Source organism: Saccopteryx leptura, chromosome 1 (genome assembly GCF_036850995.1).
Source record: "Saccopteryx leptura isolate mSacLep1 chromosome 1, mSacLep1_pri_phased_curated, whole genome shotgun sequence".
Lineage (NCBI taxonomy): Eukaryota > Metazoa > Chordata > Mammalia > Chiroptera > Emballonuridae > Saccopteryx > Saccopteryx leptura.
In genome coordinates, this window is record NC_089503.1 from 254,729,624 (window position 1) to 254,755,872 (window position 26,249).

General features: G+C 38.4%; 1 protein-coding gene across 7 annotated transcripts in view; it reads right to left on the reverse strand.

Moving 5' to 3' along the window:
- Positions 1–251: 251 nt before the first annotated feature.
- The window catches only part of LOC136379451 (adhesion G protein-coupled receptor E2-like), a 345,285-nt gene continuing 319,287 nt past the window's right edge, over positions 252–26,249 (reverse strand). For 2 of the 7 annotated variants that reach the window (XM_066346867.1, XM_066346849.1), the window contains 9 exons: positions 22,404–22,511; positions 21,994–22,214; positions 21,634–21,810; positions 18,523–18,720; positions 18,009–18,244; positions 2,811–2,877; positions 2,458–2,549; positions 1,401–1,569; positions 255–1,311 (listed from right to left, as the gene is read on the reverse strand). In XM_066346867.1, the coding sequence (XP_066202964.1) occupies positions 1,147–1,311; positions 1,401–1,569; positions 2,458–2,549; positions 2,811–2,877; positions 18,009–18,244; positions 18,523–18,720; positions 21,634–21,810; positions 21,994–22,214; positions 22,404–22,511 (1,433 nt within the window). In that variant the 3' untranslated portion in view covers positions 255–1,146. Of the gene's footprint in view, positions 1,312–1,400; positions 1,570–2,457; positions 2,550–2,810; positions 2,878–18,008; positions 18,245–18,522; positions 18,721–21,633; positions 21,811–21,993; positions 22,215–22,403; positions 22,512–26,249 lie in introns of all 7 variants that reach the window. The other 5 variants (XM_066346830.1, XM_066346841.1, XM_066346820.1 and 2 more) reach the window with 5 other exon arrangements.

Consider the following 26,249-nt stretch of genomic DNA (forward strand, 5'->3'; position numbering starts at 1 on the left):
ACCTTTTTAGCCTGAGCTGTGGTGGCATAAAGGATAAAGTATCAACCTGGAATGCGGAAGTCACCAGTTTGATACCCCAGGCTTGCTCAGTCAAGTCACATGAGAAGTAAATACTACAGGTTGATGCTTCCTGCTCCTCCCATCCTTCTCTTTTTCTTCTTTCTAAACCCAATAAGTAAAATCTAAAAAAAAGAAAAAAGGAAAAAAACCCTAGAACTTTGTAATTCCAAACCAGTGGTGGTTCTTAGTAATCATTGACATAAATTATCCTATGCAATTCTGTCTTTTGCTTTCTGGTTTTTCAGTGGGTAAAAAGTGCTGAAAATATCAGGCAGTCCTGTTAAGAAAGTCTAAAATGCCAGCAAATATCCATTTCAGTTTAATTTTTAAATATGTTCATTATAAGGCTCCCTATTTTGCCTTTGTTGGGAGGTGCTGAGTGACTGAGATGGAGGTGGAGGAAGGACAATGTGCTCTATGTGGACTGAATTGAGCAAATCTGCTGCAGATCAGTGATTCTTGCTTATTTAGTTAACCTTGCATTGGCACACGGCAGGTGTTTAGTAAGAGTGCTGACATGTAAAAGTCAAAATGAACAAAGTTCATCTTTTTTATTATTATTATTAAATGAGCGTCAGGGAGGCAAAGAGGCACAGAAACAGACTCTCGCATGCACCTTGACTGGGATCCACCTGGAAAACATCTTACAGGAAGATGCTCTGCCTATCTGTGGCTGTTGCTCATTGCTTGGCAACTGACCTGTTTCAGCAACTGAGGCAAGGCCATGGAGCCATCCTCAGCACCAAGGACCAACATGCTTGAACCACTTGAGCCATGGCTTCAGGAGAAGAAAGAAAGAAGAAAGTGAGAGAGAAGGGGGAGGGAGAGGGGTAGAGAAGCAGATGATCACTTCTCCCATGTGCCCTGACTGGAAATCAAATCTGGGACTTCCATATGCTGAGCTGACACTCTACCAATGACCCAACCAGCCAGGGAAAATGAACAAAGTTCTTAAGGAGAAAAAGCAACATCTATATCTTCTGAGATCAATGCTAATGGTTCAAGAGTCAAAGATTAAACCCAGTGCAGAGATGTCCTGTAGGATCACCTACTATATACCGGGCTTGTCAGGTGTGTGAGCATGAGCTACTCAAACGAATCAGTTACTGAGGGGCGCTGGAAGCAATGTGTAATCTTAGTATTGCTGGACTTGGAAGCTTCAGACATAGCCCTGCTGGAGAGTGTGTAAGTCTCAGAGTCGGCTTTAGTTTTCTTGATTTCTTTCAACCATTTCCGGTACTGCTCCTGGACCTGCAAAGGCAAAGCATGATCTGAGTAAGTGAGTTCACTGAGAGGGCTGAGAATGGAAAGAGTCCTGGGTGGGAGCTGGGCAGTGGTACCTGCTGGCTGAGGAGACAGTACACCAGAAAGATGAAGACGCCCTGCAGGCTGTTGATGATGGTGAAGAGATAGACCATGGCATGGGCAGCGAGACCCACCTGCAGGATTCCCAGACACCATGTACATCCCAAGAGAAGGAGCTGAGCCATCGCTTTAAATGTCAGCATCCTGAGTAGGAAGAGAAGGGAGCCCCACGGTTCACCCAGAGCAACAAAATCAAGGTCATTCTCATCTCCACTGCATGGATGTTCCTGCTTTCCCTTTGGTGATGAGTTTTCAGACTGAGTATGATCATCTTTGACCTTTTGTCAGTGATTCCCTACACTAGACATTCCACTCGGATCCAGGAAGGCATTTTGATTGAATTGAGTAGGACTGAGACGCTTCAAAAATTATATGATATTCCACAGACATTCCAAACTTTATGCCACCCATCATACTGAGGCTTCACTGTGCATCAGGCTTTACGCTGGGGTATGGGTATTAAAAGTAACAGAGGCAAGATTTCTATTTTCATGACAGTCACAGGCTATTCAAAGGACTAATACAACCAAATAATAGCATGCAAGATTTTCAAAGAATACTGACAGAGACATACAAGAAAGAGCATTAAATTTGCACAGAGGGTTCTGGAGCAAAGGACTACCCACACTTCCTGGAATAGAATTTTTTCCAGAGGGCAAAATGGAGAGTGGTGAGAAGGAGCTTGAACCCAGGGTGGGTGTGCAGTGCAGGCTGCATTGTGGGAGAAGTCACAGATTTTTCTAAGTGTGGACATAACTGCTAACAAAAGTCCAGAGAACATTTATCAACAATGTCAGTTCTTCCTGTTGCTGAGGTAGTGACGACCTGGGATTAGAGACAGAAGGTTGTTGCTGGGTGTCAGCTACACACCATGGAGTCCAAGCTGACTTCCACAGAAGGACAGCTGTACCTCCTTCCTCTGGGGTCCCTCAGGAGACCCTGAGAAGGGACATCAGGTACTGCTGAGGCACATGATTTGCACCTGGGACCACACATGTGTCTCTGGGGTTGCCACGCTCTTCTCCATCTTACCTTGTATTCCGGAGGGTGGACATATCACTGTTGAGGGAAGAGAGTTTGCTTCTCAAAATCCAGAGGGTCATAAGGAAGAAAGCTAGATTGACCTTAAGGAAACCACAGAAGGTTCAGTGAATAAAATTTTAATTTATCTCAGTCCTAGCCCATCCAACAGCAATTCCACACTTAAGCAGTTTTCATATTTAGTAACAGTGTTAGAATTTATAGTTTAAGGAGGTTTTACAACCCAAACCACACCGATGACAACCCAGAAATATTTCTGCTTGTGTCATTCCTCCCCAGCTTATAATTCTGCTCTTCTAATGACCCCAGCTAAGTGTAAAGGATGCTCTGATGTCACAACTCACAAAGATGATGGCACAGACTGGTCCAAGGAAGCTCCATGTAAATCTCTTTTGTGGGCAGAGCCAGCAGCTAAGCAAGAGAGAGAATTAAAAATGCTATGGTTTTTAGAAATATAGAACAATTACATAAATTCATTCATTAATTCATTTATCAACAAATATTGAGTGTCTCTTCTGAGATAAGCTCTGTGGTTGACACTGAGGATACAGTCATGAAGTAAGTACACATAGTCTTAACTCCCACACACCACACATCAGGTAGGATACACACAAACAGACACACTGTGACAATAAAACAAAAATGGGAGGCTAAGAGAGTGCTTTCTTGGATGTTTTGCTTAGCTTTGGGTCTAGGAGAATAAGATAGGTAAGGAATATTTCACAAGAAAATTCTATTTGAGGTGAGATTTGAGCAATGAGTAGAGTTTACTGAGAATGTGTTGAAGCCTAGAAGTCTGTATATGTGTTCACAGTCTTTGAGAGTCCTCTGATTCTAATGTGATTTTCTTGCCCTATTCAAAATAATTATTTTCATCCCTGCAACACCAATTTATTGATTTTTTTCAATTATGGTTTTTGGAGATGTATTGCACATACCATAAAAATTTACCCATTTCAACTTTACAGTTCAGTGATCTTTGAAATATTCACAGAGTTGTACAATCATCACCACAATCTGACCTCAGAGCATTTTTAGCTCCTTAAAAAGAAACTCATTCACATTAGCAATTATTCCTCATTCTTGTTTCCATGAACCCAACTGCCTACCATGGCAGAGAAAATAGAAACAACTATCAAAACCTTCCCCCCAAACAAAAATCCAGGACCAGATGCCTACACTAGTGAATTCTACCATACATTCATAGAAAATTTGGTTCCTATCCCTCTCAAAGTCTTTCAAGATTTTGAAGAAAAAGCAATATTTCCAAATACATTTTATGAGGCCAACATATGCTTTATACCAAAACCTGGGAAGAACAAGATAAAAAAAGAAAACTACAGACCAATATCTCTAATGAAAACAGATGCAAAAATCCTAAACAAAATACTAACAAATTGAATACAACACCACATTAAAAAAATAATTCGAGTTATGTCAGAGAAATGGCACTGTGAGGAGTGCTCCTGATACCTCTCCCTGAAACTTCAACAAATTCAACAACTAGAGACAGGAAAACAATCTTAGGAGCATCTGAAATACACATCCATCAAACTAAGGTACAATTGGGTGAAAAGGTATCTGAATATATAATCCACTCTGAAGGAAATAAAATGGAGAATGGAGTATTCTGCTTTCCTCACTGATGTGAACAAGGGCTGCTTTCACTTGGAACTGAAAGAAAGTGAGGGCTGGGGGCATGGATAAATCTGGGCTAGGGCAGACATGTTCAAGCCGAGGAGAGAGTGTGCCCACGGCTCAGCCCATGTGGAGCTAATGCCAGTGGTAGACCCCAGCAGAGGTGGGCGAGCAGTTTTCTTGTTTACTCCTGGTATCTTGGTCAGTGAGCATGGGCAGTGTGCAAGTGGATCCACCTGGTGCTTTGGGTGTGGGTGCCCACATTCCCAACAGAGGGGCTGGATTCGAGACTGTCAGTAGTGACCCTCTGTGTGGGCTGTGACCAGAGTTTCTGAATAATCCCGGCTTCCCAAACAACATTGCATGGGAAGTGCATGAAGGCAGGCTTCCCTACACCCAGACCTGTCTGAATGCAGCACCTCTGCCAGCCATACAGGCTAACAAAACACACTCCTGGGGAAGAGAACTGCGGAAGTGGGGGGGGGGAAGGGCGTGCAGGCAGCTTGCAGACAGCCTCTGGAGAACAGACCTGCAGAGTGCTCAGGCATACTAGACATGCCTGGATGCTCATAGAAAGACACCTGAAAGGCCATCAGCTTCAAGCCCTGCCTGATTACACTGGTGGCTCTGGCTGGCAACCAGACCCTGAGTTGAGTGGAAATAGAAGGGGGATTTGGCAGCTCTTAGAGCCTCCTGCTCTCCAGGTAGTGGCTGGGGCAACTTCACAGCTGGGTCCCCAGGCTGCTGGTTCAGGAAGGAGAGATTTGGGGAAAACAGACTCTTCCATTGTCACAGCCTTCAAATGTTAATGAGCCCCACATACCAACAGGACTGAGGCCTAGTTATGTCATCACCATAGTGATACAACAGCAAATCTCAGCCTAAGAGTGCCACAGGGGCAGAACCTGGGGTACAGCACCACTGGCCAAAAAGAAAGAGAAGAAAAAAGAAGAAAATAACTTTTCAAAACCAAAAAAAATCCAATCTTTATAAATTTTTCCATTTTTTTCCTTGTATTTTTTATCGTTTTTTTTCCTTCCACCTTGGTCATTTTATTCTCTTTCCATTTTATTCTTTTCATTTTGAACATTATTATCCATAGGTGTTATATATTCCATTCTTTTTTATTTCTATGAGTGTTATATTTGAAAAAACTTAACTCAATTTTTTCTCTCTCTCTCTTTTAGTTTCTTCTTTTCTCTTTCACTTTTTCTCTCATTCGAATCTCACCCACAAACAAATTATTTTATTCTGGTTTCAAATTTTTTCTTTGTGGCATTTTGTGTGCTTTTACTTCACTTTTTATCTCTTTAGCATTTTCCCCAACTCTGGCTCTCCATTCTATAGTTTTTGTGCCACTTAATACAATAGAATTTTCATTTTTCATTGTACTTTTTTCTTTTTTTCTTTTTTCTTTTCCATTGCACTATTTCTCTCATTCGGCCATCATCTACAAACAAATTATTTTATTCTTGATTCAAAGTTTTTCCTTGTGGCATTTTGTGGGTTCTTGCCTCGTTTTTTGGCTCTTTGTCACTCCCCCTAACCCAGGCCCTCCATTCTACACATTTTTGTTTCACTAAGCACAATAAAAATTTCAGTTTTTCACTGCATTTTCTCAAAAAAAATTTTTTTTATCAACTCTTAGTGTTATTAACAATACCACTCTCAAATGCCATTAAAGAAAAAGAAATTGAATATCATGGATACAAAAGACAGTGATGTAGCTCAGATAAATGAGAAAAAAATGTATAGAAAAAAATTTCAATAGCTTAGAAACCTTGGAGTTAAATGGCAATGAATTTAAAACTGAAGTCCTAAAAATACTCAGGGATATACAAGAAAACACAGAAAGGCAATTTAGAGAGCTCAAAAACAATTCAATGAACAGAAAGAATACTTCACCAGGGAAATTGAAACTATGTAAATGAATCAAACAGAGATGAAAAACTCAATTCATGAACTGAAAAATGAGGTAACAAGCTTAGTCAATAGAACAGGCCAGATAGAGGAGAAAATTAGTGACATAGAAGACAGGCAACTAGAGGTACTACAGAGAGAAGAAGAGAGAGACTCACAAATTTAAAAAAATGAGATAGCATACAGGAATTGTATGACTCCATCAGAAAGAGCAACATAAAAATAATTGGTATATCAGAAGAAGAAGAAGAGAGAAAATGGAATGGACCATATTCAAATAAATAATGGACAAGAACTTCCCAAGCCTGTAGAAAGAACTAAAGCCTCAAATTCAAGAGGTAAACAGAACACCGAGTTATCTTAATCCTAACAAACCTACTCCAAGGCACATCATAATAAATTGGCACAAATCAATGACAAAAAAAAATTCTCAAGGCAGCCAGGGAAAAGAAGAATACAACATATAAAGGAAGGCTCATTAGATTATCAACAGATTTCTCAGCAGAAACTCTATAAGCTAGCGGAGAGTGGACCCCAATATTTAAAGTTCTGAAAGAGAGGAACTTCCAGCCAAGAATACTATACTCATCAAAGCTATTCTTCAAATACAAAGGATAAATAAAAACATTCACAGATACAGAAAAGGTGAGGGAATTTATCACCAGAAAACCCCCACTTCAGGAAATATTAAGGGGGTTTTCAAACTAAACACAAAGAACAAAACAAAAAAAAACACTACAAGTAATCTCCATCAAGATCACAATAAAAACAAGATTAATCTGTGACAAAGAAACAAAAAAGGGGAGAGGACAAAGATTAACAGTAGCAAAGGAAGATGGAGTGCAGAAGCACTCACGAGATAATGTACTACAATGAACATGATATGTATGCTATCCATTACTTAATGATAACCGCCCCTGAAAAAACCAACACAGAAGTACATGTCTTGAGAAAAGAAGTATGGATTAGAACAAAACAAAAACAAATGATAGAAAAACAAAAGAGAATAAATGAACAAGATACAAAACTATCAGAAAGCAATATATAAAATTGCACTAGGAAACCCTCAAATGTCAATAATTACACTAAATGTAAATGGATTGAACTCACCAATAAAAAGACAGAGTAGCAGAATGGATTAAAAAAAGAAAATCCATTAGCCCTGGCTGGTTGGCTCAGTGGTAGAGCATCGGCCTGGTGTGCAGAAGTCCCAGATTCGATTCCCGGCCAGGGCACACAGGAAAAGAGCCCATCTGCTTCTCCACCCCTCCCCCTCTCCTTCCTCTCTCTTTCTCGATTCCCCTCCTGCAGCCACGGCTCCATTGGAGCAGAGTTGACCCAGGTACTGAGGATGGCTCTGTGGCCTCTGTCTCAGGTACTGGAATAGCTCTGGTTGCAGCAGAGTGAAGCCCCAGGTAGGCAGAGTATTGCCCCCTGGTGGGCATGCTGGGTGGATCCCGGTCGGGCGCATGCGGGAGTCTGTCTGACTGCCTCCCTGTTTCCAACTTCAGAAAAGTACAAAAAATAAAAATTAAAAAAAAAGAAAATCCAACTGTATGCTGCCTACATGAAACATATCTAAGCTACAAGAATAAAAACAAATTCAAAGTGAAAGGTTGGAAAACAATACTCCAAGCAAACAACATCCAAAAATAAAACAGGTGTAGCAATACTCATATCTAACAATGCTGACTACAAGACAGTAAAGGTAATCAGAGACAAAAATGATCATTTCAAAATTTGATAAAGGGGACATTGAATCAAGAAGACATAACACTTCTTAATATATATGAACAAAACCAAGGAGCACCAAAATATTTAAGAAAGCTATTGATTGACCTAAAAACAAAAACTGACAAAAATACAATCATACTTGAAGACCTCAATACACCGCTGATGGCTCTAGATCATTCATCCAAACAGAAAATCAATAAAGAAATATTGGTGTTAAATGAAACACTAAAATAGTTGGATATGATAGATATCTATAGGACATTTCATCCCAAAGTGCCAGAGTATACATTTTTCTCTAGTGTACATGGAACATTCTCAAGAATTGACCATATGTTGGGCCACAAAAATAACATCAACAAATTCAGAAAGACTAAAATTATATTGAGCATATTTTCTGATCATAAAGCCTTGAAACTAAAATTCAACTGCAAAAAAAGAGGTAAACAAACCCACAAAAATGTGAAAACTAAACATATACTTTTAAAAAATGAGTGGGTCAAAGAAGAAATAAGTGCAGAGGTCAAAATTACATACAGGCAAACAAAAATAACAATACAACATATCAGAATCTGTGAAATACAGCAAAAGCAGTAATAAGAGGGAAGTTCATATTACTACAGGCCCATATGAACAAAAAAGAGAGAGGCCAATAAACCACTTAACTTCACATCTTAAGGAACTAGAAAAAGAAGAACAAAGACAACCCAAAACCAACAGAAGAAAGGAAATAATAAAAATCAGCAGAAATAAATGAAATAGAAAACAGAAAAACTATATAAAAATTAATAAAACAAGGAGCTGGTTCTTTGAAAAGATCAACAAAATTGACAAACCCTTGGCAAGACCCACCAAGGGAAAAAGAGAAAGGACTCATAAACAAAATCCAAAATGAAAGAGGGGAAATCACCACAGATATCATAGTTATACAAAGAATTATTGTAGAATACTATGAAAAACTATATGCCACCAAATATAACAATATAGGAAAAATGGATACATTCCTAGAATAATACAATCTTCCTAGACTGAGTCATGAAGAAGCAGAAAGCTGAAACAGACCCATAAGCAGGGAGGAAATAGAAAGAACTATTAAAAACCTCCCCAAAAATAAAAGTCCTGGGCCAGATGGCTATACTAGTGAATTCTATCAAACATTCAAAGAAGACTTGGTTCCTATTCTACTCAAAGTCTTCCCAAAAATTGAAGAAGAAGCAATACTACCAACCACATTTTATGAGGCCAACATGACCCTCATACCAAAACCTGGCAAGGACAACACAAGAAAAGAAAACTACAGACCAATATCTCTAATGAATACAGATGCTAAAATACTAAACAAAATACTAGCAAATTAAGTACAACAACACATTAAAAAAATAATTCATCATGATCAAGTGGGATTCATCGCAAAATCACAAGGATGGTTCAACATATATAAAATGGTTAACATAATACACCATATCAACAAAACAAAAAATAAAAACCATATGATTTTATTAATAGATGCAGAAAAGACATTCAATAAAATACAACACCATTTTATGTTTAAAACACTGAACAAAATGGGTATAGAAGGAAAATATCTCAACATAATAAGGCCATTTATGATAAACTATCAGCTAATATTATATTAAATGGCATAAAACTAAGGATTTTCCCCCTAAAATCAGGAACAAGAGAAGCTTGTCCACTTTCTCCACTATTATTCAACATAGTGCTAGAAGTTCTAGCCAGAGCAATCAGACAAGAGAAAGAAATAAAAGACATTCATACTGGGAAAGAATAAGTAAAAGCTTCACTTTTTTGCAGATGATATAATCCTGTACATTGAAAACCCCAACGACTCCAAAAAAAGACTACTAGAAACAATAAACCAGTACAGTCAGGTTGCAGAATACAAAATTAATATACAAAAGTCCATTGCCTTCCTATATGCCAACAATAAAACATTAGAAAGCAAGCTCAGAAAAACAATCCCCTTCATGGTTGTAACAAAAAAATAAAATACCTAGGAATAAACATAACAAAGAAGGTAAAGGACGTATATAATGAAAACTACAAAGCATTGTTAAGGGAAATCAAAAAAGATATAATGAAATAGAAAAATATTCTTTATTCTTGTATAGGAAGAATAAATATGCTCAAAATAACTATATTACCCAAAGCAATATACAAATTTAATGCAATTCCCATCAAAATTACAATGTCTTGGAAGAAAAACAGACACTCAGACCAATGGAAAAGAATAGAAAGCCCAGAAATAAAACCACATATATATGGTCAAGTAATTTTTGATAAAGGGGCCAACAACACACAATGGAGAAAAGAAAGCCTCTTCAACAAATGGTGCTGGGAAAACTGGAAAACCACATGCAAAAGAATGAAACTGGACTACAGTTTGTCCCCTTGTACTAAAATTAATTAAAAATGGATTAAAGATCTAAATATACGACCTGAAGCAATAAATTATGTAGAAGAAAACATAGGTTCTAAACTCATAAACCTTGGTTATAAAGAGCACTTTATGAATTTGACTCTAAAGGCAAGGTAAGTGAAGGCAAAGATAAATGAATGAGACTACATCAGACTATGAAGCTTTTGCACAGCAAGAGAAACTGACAGAAAAACAGACAGCCAACTAAATGGGAGATGATATTTTCAAACAACAGCTCAGATAAGGGCCTAATTTCGAAAATATACAAAGAACTCATAAAACTAAACAACAAAAAAATGGGAAGAGGACATGAACAGACACTTCTCCTGGAAAGAAATACAAATGGCCAACAGACATATAAAAGGATGCTCATCTTCATTAGCTATTAGAAAAATGCAAATCAAAACTACAATGAGATACCACCTCCCACTTGTTAGATTAGCTATTATCAACAAGACAGGTAATAACAAGTGTTGGAGAGGCTGTGGAGAAAAAGGAACCCTCATTCACTGTTGGTGGGAATGTAAAGTAGTACAACCACTATGGAATAAAGTATGGTGGCTCCTCAAAAAGTTAAAAATAGAGCTACCATATGAACCAGCAATCCCTCTACTGGGAATATACCCCCATAACTCAAAAACACTGGTATGTAAAGACACATGCAGCCCCATGTTCATTGCAGCATTGTTCACAGTGGCCAAGACATGGAACAACCAAAAAACCCTTCAATAGATGATTGGATAAAGAAGATGTGGTACATATATACTATGGGATACTACTCAGCCATAAGAAATGATGACATAGAATCATTTGCAACAACATGGATGGACTTTGATAACATTATACTGATTGAAATAAGTAAATCAGAAAAAAGAACTGTATGATTCTTTATATGGGTGGGACACAAAATTGAGACTCATGGAGATAGATAAGAGTTCAGTGATTGCCAGGGGGAGGGGAAGGGAAGAGAAAAAAATGGGTGGAGAGGAAGAGGGGCATAAACAGAAACAAATATAAGGTGATGGAAGATTATTTTACTTTGTTATGGTTATACAATATAATCAACTGTCTAAATAATGTAGAGTTGTTTTCTCCATATCTATGTACTCTAGTTCAGTGGTCCCCAACCTTTTTTGGGCCACAGACTGGTTTAATGTCAGAAAATATTTTCACGGACCGGCCTTTAAGATGGGACAGAATAAATGTATCATGTGACCAAGACAAGTATCAAGAGTGAGTCTTAGATGGATGTAACAGAGGGAATCTGGTCATTTTTAAAAAATAAAACATTGTTCAGACTTAAATATAAATAAAATGAAAATAATGTAAGTTATTTATTCTTTCTCTGCGGACTGGTACCAGATGGCCCATGTACTGGTACCAGTTCGCATCCCAGGGTTGAGGACCACTGCTCTAGTTGACCAATGTCACCCTGTTAAATTTAATTGTCTAAATAAAAATAAATAAAATTTTAGAAAAAAACCTAGTCACAAAAGATAGCATGTATGATTTTATGTACGGGAAATTCCCAGCATCAGCAGATCCGTGGAGACAGACATAGATTAGTGGGTGTCAAGGCTTGGGGCAGAGGAGTAGGTAGCAGGAATGGGGACTGTGTAATATTGTGTCTGAGGTTCCTTTTCAGGAGTTGAAAATGTTGTAAAATTTGATTGTGGTGTCTGCTGTAAACGCTGTGATTATTGTGAAAACACCTTTAAAGTGGTGAATTTTATGGTATGTAAAATATATTTCAAAACAGATGTAATAATATTAAACCTAGTACTAAAAGCTGAAAATAAGTATGAAGCCCTGGAGCTTGACTCCTCAGATTTGAATCTCAGCTCTGCTTCTTCTGAGCTGTGTACCTTCAGGCATTTGTTTAAGTCATTTGTGCCTCAGGTGACTCCCCTGTAAAATCATAGTGCCTACTTCAATGTATCATTGTGAGGGTGAACTGTGTTAACTAATACATGAATGGTTAGAAAAGTGCCAAGCACAGAATAAGCATCTGGTCAATCTTCACTATTTTACAATCTGTTCTTTAGATTATATAAATAAGTTTTACTATTCCAAATATAAAATTGAAAAGTAGACCTGCCCGCAGAACCGAGGCTTGTGGCTTGACCTGGGAGCCGGCTCCTCCTGCGGGCGTGGAGCCAAAAGTCCAGAATAGGCGGAGTTCCGCTACTGAACGTTGGCACGCAGTCCAGCCTGGCCTGTGGAGCCAAGGCTTGCAGCCGTCCCTCAAGTGGGCGCCTCCTGCATGGGCAGGCGAAAGCCCAGAAGCAGGCGGAGACCCGCAGCTGAGCAAAGGTGTTCACCACTGGCCTCAGGGCCAAGCATAACACCACTCAGGGGGTGGGGAAAAGGCAAAGGCCACCGAGCATGTGATCACAGCCACTACCATGAAGGAGAGGTGGAAACCACAGCTACAGCCCCAGTGGCAGGCACCAGCAATGCCCATATCCAAACACCCCAGACAGCAACAGCAGAGGGGGTGGCAGGCCTGCAGACAGACCATACTAGGGAACAGATACCACACCCAGTGGACTCCAGTGGCCAAAACCTTCCTTTACACAGAGAAAATGAGAAGGCAAAGAAATGCAACACAAATGAATCAAGAGAAATCCCCAGAAAAGAACCTGAATGAATCAGATATAACCAAATTACCAAATGCAGAGTTTAAAATAACAATTGTTAGGATACTTAAAGATATTAGAACAACAATAGATGGTCATTATGAACACCTAAATAAAGAGATAGCAAATATAAAAAAGGACATTGAAATAATAAAAAAGAATCAGTCAGAAATGACAAATACAATATCAGAAGTGAAGAACACAATGGAAGTAATTAAAAGCAGGAGGGATGAAGCTGAGAATTGAATCAGCGATTTAGAAGACACTATAAATAAAGGCATGGAAGCAGAGCAGAAAAAAGAAAAGAGACTCAAAAAGTCTGAGGAAACTCTAAGAGAGCTCTGTGACAACATAATTAGAAATAACATCTCATCATAAAGGTTCCTGAAGAAGAAGAGAAAGAACAAGACATAGAGACTTTGTTCAAGCATATCATAGCTGAAAACTTCCCTCAATTAAGGCAGGAAAACATCTCACATGTTCAAGAAGCACAGAGAACTCCACTAAAGAGAAAGCCAAAGAAATCAACACCAAGACACATCATAATTAAAATACCAAAGCTAAGTGATAAAGAGAAAATATTAAAAGCTGCTAGAGAATAAAAGGCTATCACCTACAAAGGAGCCCCCATAAAGATGACTTCTGACTTCTCAAAAGAAACACTTGAGCCCAGAAAGGAATGGCAAGAAATATTCAAAGTAATGCAGAACAAAAGCCTACAACCAAGACTACTCTATCCAACAAAACTATCATTTAAAATTGAAGGAGAAATAAAAAGTTTTCCAGAGCAAAAAAACTCAAGAAATTCACTACAACCAAACCAAGGCTGGAAGAAATTCTAAGGGGCCTGTTGTAAACAGATCAAAGGAAAAAAAGAATATAGCAAAAAAGGAATACAGTTTTAAAGAACAAAATGGCAATAATCAATTACATATCAATAATAACCTTAAATGTAAATGGATTAAATGATCCAATCAAAAGACATAGGGTAGCTACGTGGATAAGAAAACAGGACCCTTACATATGCTATCTACAAGAGACACACCTTAAAACAAAAGATGCAAACAGAATAAAGATAAAAGAATGGAAAAAAAATATTTCATGCAAATGGAAATGAAAAAAAAGCTGGGTTGCAATACTTATATCAGACAAAATGGACCTTAAAACAAAGACCATAGTTAGCGATAAAGAAGGTCACTACATAATGATAAAGGGAGCAATCCAGCAGGAAGATATAACCATCATAAATATCTATGCACCTAATATAGGAGCACCCAAATATATAAAGCAGATTTTGATGGATTTAAAGGGCGAGATCAGCAGCAATACTATAATAATAGGGGATTTCAATACCCCACTAACATCACTAGATATATCCTCAAGAAAGAAAATTAACAAAGAAACAGCAGACTTAAAGGACATAATAGATCAACACGATTTAATAGATATCTTCAGAACCTTTCACCCTAAAACAGAAGAATATACATTCTTTCAAGTGCTCATGGTACATTCTCTAGAATAGACCACGTTAGGGCACAAAAGCGATCTCAACAAATTTAAGAAGATTGCAATCATATCAAGCACTTTCTCCGATCACAATGGCATGAAACTAGAAATAACCACAACAGAAAAACTGAAAAATACTCAAACACTTGAAAACTAAATAGCATGTTATTAAATAACAAATGGGTAAACAATGAGATCAAAGAAGAAATTAAAAAGAGTCTAGAAATGAACGATAATGAGCATATATGAACTCAAAATTTATAGGACACAGCAAAAGCAGTCCTGACAGGGAAGTTCATAGCATTACAGGTATACCTCAAGAAGCTAGAAAAAGCTCAAATAAACAACTTGACCCTACATCTAAAAGAACTAGAAAAAGAACAGCAAGTAAAGCCCAGAACTAGTAGAAGGAAGGAAATAATAAAGATCAGAGCAGAAATAAATGACATAGAGGCTAAAGAAACAATACAGAGGATCAATGAAACCAGGAGCTGGTTCTTTAAAAAAGTAAACAAGATCGATGAACCTTTAACAAAACTCACCAATAAAAAAAGAGAGAGGACCCAAATAAATAATATTAGAAACGAGAGTGGAGAAATAACAACTGACACAACAGAAATACAAAATATTGTAAGAAAGTACTATGAAGAACTGTACACCAAAAACTAGACAACTTAGATGAAATGGACAAATTCCTTGAAACATATAATCTTCCAAAAATGAATCTGGAAGCATCAGAAAACCTAAACAGACCAATTACAACAAATAAGATTGAAACAGTTGTCAAAAAACTCCCAACAAAGAAAAGTCCTGGGCCTGATGGCTTCACAAGTGAATTCTACCAAATATTCAAAGAAGAACTAAATCCTATCCTTCTCAAGCTATTTCAAAAAATTCAAGAAGAAGGAAGACTTCCAAGCTCCTTTTATGAGGCAAGCATAATTCTGATTCTAAAACCAGGCAAAGACAACACAAAGAGAGAAAATTATAGGCCAATATTTTTATAAATTTAAATGCTAAAATCCTCAACAAAATATTAGGAAACCGGACCCAGCAATATATGAAAAAAATCATGCACTGTGATCAAGTAGGATTTATTCTTGGGAGGCAAGACTGGTACAATATTTACAAATCAATCAATGTAATTCATCACATAAACAAAAGAAAGGTGAAAAACCACATGATAACTTCAATAGATGCAGAAAAAGCATTTGATAAAATCCAGGACCCATTCATAATCAAAACTCTCAGCAAAGTGGGAATACAGAGAACATACCTCAACATGATAAAAGCCATCTATGATAAACCCACAGCCAACGTCATACTCAATGAGAAATAATTAAAAGCAATCCCCTTAAGATCAAGAACAAGGCAGGGATGCCCCCTTTCATCACTTTTATTGAACATAGTTCTGGAAGTCCTAGCCACAGCAATCAGAGAAGAAAAAGAAATAAAAAGCATCCAAATTGGAAAAGAAGAAGTAAAGATATCATTATTTGCAGATGATATGATATTGTATATAGAAAACTCTAAAGTTGCAGTAAAAAAACTACTAGACTTGATTAATGAATTCAGCAAGGTGGGAGGATATAAAATTAATACTCAGAAATCAGAGGCATTTTTATACACTAACAATGAACTGTCAGAAAGAGAAATTAAGGAAGCAATCCCCTTTACCATTGCAACCAAAAAAGTAAAGTACCTAGGAATAAATTTAGCCAGGGAGATTAAAGACTTGTACTCGGAAAATTATAAAACATTGATAAAAGAAATCAGGGAAGATACAAACAAGTGGAAGCATATACAGTGCTCATGGTTAGGAAGAATAAACATCATTAAAATGTTTATATTACCCAAAGCAATTTAGAAATTCAATGCAATACCAATTAAAATACCAATGACTTACTTCAAAGATATCACATATTTCAAAAATTTATATGGAATCAAAAGAGAACACCAATAGCCTCAGCAATCTTGAAAAGAAAAAATAAAGTGGGAGGTATCACACTGCTGGATATCAAGTTATATTATTAGGCTATTGTACTCAAACAGCCTGATACTGGCATAAAAACAGGCATATAGATCAATGGAACAGAACTGAGAACCCAGAAATAAACCCACACTTTTATGGACAACTGATATTTGACAAAGGAGGTAAGAGCGTACATTGGAGTAAAGACAGCCTCTTCAACAAATGGTGTTGGAAAAATTGGACAGCTACTTGCAAAAAAATGAAACTAGACCACCAACTCACACCACTCACCAAAATAAACTCAAAATGGATAAAAGAGTTAAACATAAGCTGTAAAACCATAAGCATCTTAGAAGAAAACATAGGCAGTAAGCTCTCTATTATCTTCGCAGCAATATATTTGCCGATTTGTCTGCACAGGCAAGGATAAACAAATGGGACTTTATCAAACTAAAAAGCTTCTGCACAGCTAAAGACAATAAGAACAGAATAATAAGACAAACTACACAATGATAAAATATATTTGACAATGCATCTGATAAGGGGTTAATAACCAAAATTTATAAAGAACTTGCAAAACTTAATTCCAGGAAGACAAACAATCCAATCCGAAAATGGGCAAAAGAAATGAATAGACACTTCTCCAAGGAGGACATACAAATGTTCAATAGGCATATGAAAAAATGCTCAACATCACTAATCATTAGAGAAATGCAAATTAAAACCACAATGAGATATCACCTCACACCAATCAGAATGGCGGTCATCAACAAAACAACACAGAATAAGTTCTGGCGAGGATTTGGAGAAAAGGGGACCCTCCTGCACTGCTGGTGGGAATGCAGACTGGTGCAGCCACTGTGGAAAACAGCATGGAGATTTCTCAAGAAATTAAAAATCGAACTGCCTTTTGACCCAGCTATACCACTTTTTGGAATATACCCCAAGAACACTATAGCACTCTTTCAAAAGAAGAAATGCACCCCCATGTTTATGGCAGCACTGTTCCCAATAGCGAAGATCTGGAAACAGCCCAGTGTCCGTCAGAGGATGAGTGGATTAAAAAGCTTAGGTACATATATACTATGGAATACTACTCAGCCATAAGAAATGGTGACATCGGATCATTTACAACAACATGGATGGACCTTGATAACATCATACTGAGCGAAACAAGTAAATCAGAAAAAACTAAGGACTATATGCTTCCATACATAGGTGGGACATAAAAATGAGACTTAGAGACATGGACAAGAGTGTGGGGGGGAGGAGAGCGAGGGGGTTGGGGGAGGGGAAGGGCACAAAGAAAATCAGTTAGAAGGTGACGGAAGACAATTGGACTTTGGGCGATGGGAATGCAGCATAATCAAATGTCAAAATAACCTAGAGATGTTTTCTCTGAACATATGTACCCTGATTTATCAATGTCACCCCATTAAAATTAATCAAAAAAATTGAAAAGTAGGTTAAATTGTTTATAATGACACTCTAAGGAGTTCTGTTGATTACATCATTGGTATTTCAAAGACAGAGATTTAAAGATATTCTCTTTAATTGTGATAAATAGCCACCAAACAGATGCCCTAAAACAATTGCTTACTGTTTCTATTATGATAATCAGGCATAATGAAAATACAACATTGGTTTACAATGGCCGTGGTCATGTGGAGAAGATAAGAACAGTAAGAACTCTATTTACCGGGCACATGTTCCATACAGGTGAGGTCTGGATGCTGCAGAAATGGCCACAATCACAGCTGGGACTCCGTAGCCCACAGGGAGCATGAACTTCTTTATGAGCTTGTTCACACTGGAGTAGTTGACCACAGTCAGGTTGCGTGCAGTGAGGAAGAGGTTCAGGCCCTCCAGCAGCATCCAGGTGAAGGAGGCCAGGTAGAGATAGTGTAAGGCACCCGCGATGATGGCACACAGCACCTGGGGAGAAGCAAGAGTCACTGGGTGGGATTGTCAAGGTGAAGCGTGGCCCCAGGACCTCTCCTACACTTTGTGACTAAGGAGAACTCTGATGCATATGAAGGAGTTGTCAAAAGAGGGTGTGTCTTCTAGTTGGTTCAGTTGATGTGAAATTTGCTATTCATGTCTCTAACCTTCCCCCCCAAAAGGACATTTTATTAAGGTGTCCAATGCAGCCTGGTCCTATGAATTCTGCATCCCTGGGGAGGTCAGAGGATCCTTTGGGACAGTGTCAGTACCTTGTGCTCAGTTCTGTCGATGGCTGTGAGGAAGAGCAGGTGGGCCAGGAAGAGGCAGACTGAGAGGTGCAGGTGGAGGGAGGTGCTGGTGTTCTGGATGGCTTTGCACAGCAGGAAGGTGAGGGCCGCCAGGAGGAGGCACAGCAGGGAGAGGCTCAGCCCCACATAGGTGATCACAACCAGGGCAGGATCCTCCTCCTGGGACCCAGCAAAGAGGAGATATCAGTCACACTTTCCTGGGATGAAATAGTGACCCTTCTAACATTTTCAGTTTTTCTTCAGTGTAACAAAATCAGTAATTGAGAAGTCACATAAACTTATGATGTTTATGGGTAATGTTAGAATTTTCTGGGGTCTGTACTGATTAAATCAAAACCCAAAAGAATTGAGGGATAGAGTGATCTTACTCAAGACCAAGTCTTGGAAGTCATAATGTTTATATTTCTTTACACTCTTGGGCATGACTGAGCTTGTAGGTCACCCTGTGAGGCCCACTGAGGCACAGAAGCTCCATATTCAGCACTATCCACCATCTCCACTACCTGATGCTGAATAATGGAGTCTGTACCGGGGGAACCAACATCCAGACGTCAGCTGCCCACTCCGACTCACTCACCTCATTCCTCCATCACCTGCTTTTTACAGATTTAGAACCACATCTTTGGTTAAAGAAGAAAAGGTATTATGCTCTGGTAATGGTAGTAGCTTTAAATTCATAGTTCCTCCTTTTCTAAAGATTAAAATCATTTTTCCTGCATAGTTTTGCAAATTATTTTAAATCCACAGGGAGAATGAAAAAAAACCCCCAACAATTTCATTTTAGTGTAAGTAGGAGATAGAGACAGGGAGGGAGAGAGAAAACAACAGAAATATAAAAATGATAAAGAAAATGGAGGTAAATTCTTCAAAGTTGGTGCATCTGGATAAAGAGCAATATGGTGTTATTTGCACTACTTTTATTGTTGCAACAAATCTATAAGAGAGAAACTTTTTCTAAACCAATGTCTACAAAAAAATAGCAACCCTTCCAGGTGATTGGGATGAATTCGAGAATCTTTGATGAAATAAGATAAAACTAATTCTTCTACCACACAAAGAGCTCCCACATCTGTAATAAATATGTCAACAGGACAGTAGAAAACAGACCAAGATATGAACCACCTGTTTCCAGAGACAGGAATACAAATAGCTCTTAAATTAAGATATTTCATTCACAGCCAGGTGGTGGTGCAACGGATAGCATGTCGACCCATGGTCAAAACCCTGAGGTTGCTGGCTTAAGTGCAGGCTCACCAACTTGAGTGTGGAAGTATCAACATGACCCCATGGTTGCTGGTTTGAGCCCAAGATTGCTGGCTTGAGCAAGGGGTCACCGGCTCGGCTGGAGCCCCCTAGTCAAGGCTCGTAAGAGAAGCAATTAATGAACAACTAAATTGCCACAACTATGAGTTGATGTTTCTCATCTTCCTTCCTCTCTCTCTTTCTTTCTCTCTCTCACTCATTTAAGAAAATAAAATAAAATAAAATAAAAGATGTTTTATTTCAATCATAATAAAAAGACACAAAAATTTCCCTAGATGTTATATTTAACTTTCAGATAGATAAGGATCCAAGACTTTGATAAAGTCTTTGTGGTGACCATGTGAGGAATCACATACCTTCATGTAATGCTGGTGAGGTATAGAGTCATGTGGCCTATATGTGCTAAAATATGGAATTATCAATAATGAATTATACAATTATAACTTTGACCTGTATGCATTCTAACTAGATACGCAAACAGGAGAATAATGAAGCGTATGTTTATTGCCACAACTTTACTTGTATTAGGAAATGATCATGAAACAAAATGCCCACTATGAGAAGAAACAATATACAGGGGATATATATAGGAGCACTTTCACACAATAAAATGCAATGGTAATAAAAATAATAAAGTATCTCCTTGCAGACTAAAATAGAATAATCTCTTTTGTTATAAATAAATACACAAAATGCACAATAATGAAAAAATGCCACTATGTGAGTGAAAAGAGAAGGAAAAAAAAACAAATGCATGCATTATTATTATAAAATATCCATAAAAAACTGCAGGAGAAACTAACAACTTTGGTTGTCTGAAGCAAGAGGCACTGGGTGTTTGGGGTAAGGGGTCAGATACAGAATTGTTAATGTTTTTCTTATTCTGTTTGAATTTGAAACACAAATATTTTATATCTTCAATAAATATAATACTGTATGTAAATAAAAGCATCAATATTGTGTTACTACTGATGTGGCAGGAAAAATGTGGCCTTGAAGTGTTGTCTAACTCTTAGGGCTCTGACCATTGGTTAGGAACCTTTCCAATCTTATTTTCATGTGGGTGCTCACAGGAAACACTCCTCACGTGAGGTCAGCTGAGTGAGTCTCTGGTTTGATGAACCAGAGAAGAGTAACAGCTCACCTGGCTGGGGAAGGAGCAAACATGGCTCCTGACCCACCTGTACTCACCGCTCCTCAGCCCCCTCTGACCTCTGCCATCACCAAATCTTCCTTTTCTTAGCCCCTGAGAATCCCTGTTTTAACCCCCGTGGTGAGCAGAATTCTAACCTGGCAATCATATCCACACCTTCTTCCAGGCTTTCCATAACATGCCTGCCTAGGTGCTGCAGTGAAGGAATTCTGCAGATGGAATTCAAGCCTTGCATCAGTTGAGTTTAGGAGAAGAATTTAATCCTGGGTGGGCCTGACCTACTCAAGTGTGCTCTTAAAGAAACTGCAGAAAATTTTGATGTGAGAGCGATCTCCTGCTGGCCTCCAGATAAGAGCGTAGATACATTGTGGGCAGGCCTAGGACAGGACCACATAAGGAATGTGGGTAGCCCTCTGTCCTACAACCACAAGAGACTGAAGTCAGCCGGCAACCAGGTAGCTCAGAGAAGGACAGTAATCCTCAGATGAGAGGCTCGTAAGACTTGTAAGACCCTCACCAGACAACCCAGCTGCACCATGGGTTTGTTGATCCAAAGAAAGTGCAAGATAATAAATTTATGTTTTTTAAGGTGCTACATGCACAGGAATTTGTTACAGTGGTAGACATTAGACAAAGTCCCTTCTCAGCGCTCTCACCTGCACATTGTAGTGGGCCATGAGGACGGCAAGGCTGCTGAGGTGGATGCATTGGCAGGTGGTGCTGCTGTCTCTGGTGTCCACCGTTCTGCAGCCTTTGGTGGCCCAGTGACCACTTCCATTCTGGCCATGCTCCCAGAAGACACAGAACACCTGCCTTGGCCCAGGGGTTACTGACTGTAGGAAAAAGGCAAGGTGTGAGCTGGTGGTTCTGGTGCTCAGAAATACTGATCCAAATCTAGTTTGTGAAGGGCTTTCCTGGAGAGATGATGCACCCATGGGGGAGCCCCCTGAACCCCAAGGCTGGGCCCAGGACTCAGGCCTCTTCCATATTCCCCGCCCCATCCCACTAGGACTCACATGCTTGAAGACAAAGGTGACTGGGGAGCTGAGGTTCTGGGTGTTATTATTGCTCACAAAGGCAGAGATGACATCTGAGACCAGGATAGGGGAGACTTCCTGCATCAAATCCTTGCGTGTCTCATGCAGAACTGCCTGTTCCTCGGTGTCCAGGAAAAATGGGGCCTTAGCCAGCAACTTGCCAATCCCTGGAGAGGAGACAAGGCCCACTACGGAAGGGCCTGCAGGAGAAGGCCAAGGCTGACATTTCAGGGTGCCCAAAAGGCCCCCTTCCTCCTTGAATGGACTCTCTCATTTGACCCACAAGATCCCATACTACCCTTTAATATTTAGTTCTTTGTTTGTCACATCTTTGATCATCTTGTCCCACTGTGAAGCCTCTGTAACCTTCTCCCCATCTCAGTCATTACCTGAGTCACCAGATTCCTGCTCCGGATCCCAGGTCAGCAGCATCTTTGCCTGATTAACACTCAAGGTCACATTCCTGTGTCCTTGCTGATTCACCTCCAGAGACAATTCTGTGAGTTGTTAGAGTTCCGTACAGGAGTTAGGTTAGTAATTGTGACAGCAGTTGTTGCTATAATACCATTTTTATGTATATATAGATATATTTTATATGTATTATTATACTATATACTATTGGGTTGGGGAATAAGTTCGTAGCGTTTTAACCGAAGACTTTTATTTAAACAAAAAACAATTATTATATCAATAAGTTAATCAATTATATATTCGCCGTTGCTGTTTACAACCTCTTCCCACCTCTCGACCAATTTGTTGATGCCGTTCCACCAAAAATCGCCTGGTCTGGTGTCAAAGAAGTTGTTGAGCCAGTTTTTAAGGACCTCTTTGTTATCGAAGGTAACACCCTTCATATGGTTTGACAGGGAGCGGAAAAGATGGTAATTGGTCAGTGCAAGGTCCGGAGAATACGGCGGATGCTGAAGGACCTCCCATTCGAGCTCTCGGAGTGCGGCTTTGACGACTTGTGCAACATGGGGCCTGGCGTTGTCATGAAGGAGTATGGTTTGACCATGTCGATCAGGTCTTTTCAGTCGAATGGCCTCATTCACGCAGTGTAGCTGGGCAATGTAGAGCTCCTTGTTGACCGTGGCATTCTTTTCGAGCATTTCCCAGTTCTTCATCGAATTCAGAAGGCCTTCCGCTGCGGCACGTGTCATCAACATCAAAGTCGTCATTTTTGAACTTTGCAAATCATTTCCGTGCTGTAGACTCGCCTATGACACCTTCTCCATACACGTCACAAATGTCCCGGGCTGCTTCGGCAGCTTTTTGACCTCGATGAAAAGCAAAGAAGAGCAGGTGTCGAAAATGTTGATTTTTGCCTCCTGGGTATTCCATTTCTAAGCCTCAAAACTAATAAAAAATTAAATAACTCAAAAATACAATTAACATAGTTTTGTAGAACAGAAAGAGTTTTATCGAATGAATACTTACCCTTTGCCAAACAGCAAACAAATCATTGTAAAATAAAAGAAAATATAAAAACGCTACGATCTTATTCCCCAACCCAATAAATAGTATCCGTAATATTATACATGTACCAAGTTTTGCCATCTTTATAAATACTATAATAATACAGATATTTCGTATCCATAATAATGGTATATATGTATATAGTCTGACTTTACTAAGGATTATAAGAGAAACTATGAACAAAACTATAAGAGAAACTATTCAACATAAAATTATATAATATGAATGTAAAGGACAAATTCCTACAGGCCCACAAACTACAAAAGTAACTAATGAAGAACTAGAAAGTCTGAACAGATCTATCATAAGTAAGGAAATGAGTTCATAACTGAAACCTTACCAAAGAAAAGTCTATACCTGAATTTTACTAACCATTTAAAGAAGAATTAACACAAATGCTTTGTAAGGGCCACCAAAAATAGGATGGAAGGAAACAATACTTAAATAATTCTATGAGGCTTCCATTACTCTAAAAACAGAACCAGAGTCACACCAGTGGTGGTGCAGTGGATAGAGTGTCAATTTGGGATGCTGAGGTCCCAGGTTCAAAACCCCGAGGTTGCCAGCTTGAGTGCAAGCTCACCAGCTTGAATGCAAGCTCACCAGCTTGAGTGCAAGGTCAGCAACTTGAGCATGGGATCATTGAAATGATCCCATGGTCACTGGCTTGAGCCCAACAGTCACTGACTTGAAGCCCAAGGTCATTGGCTTGAGTCCAAGGTCATTGGTCAATCAAGGGGTCACTGGCTCAGCTGGAGCCCCCCAGTCAAGGCTCGTATGAGAAGCAATCAATGAACAACTAAATTGCCACAACTATGAGTTGATGTTTCTCATCTCCCTTCCTCTCTCTCTCTCACTCGTTTAAGAAAATAAAATTAAAAAAATAAAAGATGTTTTATTTCAGTCATAATAAAAAGACACAAAAATTTCCCTAGATGTTATATTTAACTTTCAGATAGATAAGGATCCAAAACTTTGATAATGTCTTTGTGGTGACCATGTGAGGAATCACATACCTTCATGTAATGCTGGTGAAGTATAGACTCGTGTGGCCTATATGTGCTAAAATATGGAGTTATCAATAATGAATTATACAATTATAACTTTGACCTGTATGCATTCTAACTAGATATGCAAACAGGAGAATAATGAAGTTTATTGTCACAACTTTACTTGTATTAGGAAATGATCATGAAACAAAACGCCCACTATGAGAAGAAACGATATACAGAGGATATATATAGGAGCACTTTCACACAATAAAATGCAATGGTAATAAAAATAATGAAGTATCTCCTTGCAGACTGAAATAGAATAATCTCTTTTGTTATAAATAAAAACACAAAATGCACAGTAATGAAAAAATGACACTATGTGAAAAACTAAAGTGCCACAACTAAAAAGCTAAAGTGCCACAACTAAGAGTTGATGCTTCTCATCTCTCTCCCAGTCTGTCTGTCTGTTTCTCTCTTTCTTAAAAAACAGAAACAAAACAAAACAAAAACAGAGAAGGATATAAGAATATAACTATACACCAGTAGCTCTTATGAACATAGATACAAAAGTCTTCAACAAAGTATTAGTAATAAATTAATCCAAGAAACCTCAAGACTTGTCCACTGAAAACAATAAAATATTACTAAAGAAATTTTAAAATCCTAAATAAATTGAAAGACATCCTATAATTATGGATTGGAATACTTAATATTTAAACATGGAAATATTCTCAAAAGTGATCTACAGATTCAATCCCATACTAACAATATCTCAATAGCATTTTTTTTGCAAAAATGGAAATGCTCACCCTAAAATTCATATGGTTTTTTAAGAGATCCCAACCCAAACAATATTGAAAATGGAAAACAGAGTAAGATGCAAATGAGGGTGCATAGATAGATGATGACGATGATAGATAGATAGGTAGATAGATAGATAGATGATAGATAGATAGATAGATAGATAGATGATAGATAGATAGATGATAGATAAAATGTGGCAGAATTCTGGATAGCAGAGAGACTTTTTTAAACAGTTTAGTCAGTAGCAAATTTTAATAACTGATAAATGAAAGATTTAGAATGAATAGAAGACTAAGTTTCTTGGCCAATTAGGAACTTCATATTTGATTAAAAGTAATTTTCAGCCTGCCCAGGTAGTGGAACAGTGGATAGAGTGTCGACCTGGGACACTGAGGACTCAGGTTCAAAACCCCAAGATTACATGCCCGAGCGGGAACTCACCAGTTTGAGCATGGGATCATAGATATGACCTCATGGTGGCTGGCTTGAGCCAAAAGGTCACTGGCTTGAAGCCCAAAGTCACTGGCTTGAGTCTACGGTGCTGGCTTTAGCAAAGGGTCACTGGTTCGGTTGTGTAAGGGCACATATGGAAAAGCAATCAATGAACAACTAAAGTGATGATACAACAACTTGATGCTTCTCATCTCTCTACCTTCCTATTTGTCTGTCCCTGTCTGTCTGTCTCTCACTCACTAAAAAAATAAAATAATTTTCAAATGTATCTTAAAATATTCTTTTTAAAAAATATATAAAGTAAAAAGAAGTATAATCTGAATGAAGTTAAGAGGAACTCTGTCATGGATAAAGTGCAAAAGTTTTAGTTCACTGGAGTTTAGATCTCCTGTTCATATTCCTACATTTGGTGGGTTCTTATTAGATGAACTTGCCAACTGCTGATTTCTGATTAAGATATCCTGTAAGGAACATTATTTGAATAATTTTCTCATCAGAAAAAAGCTC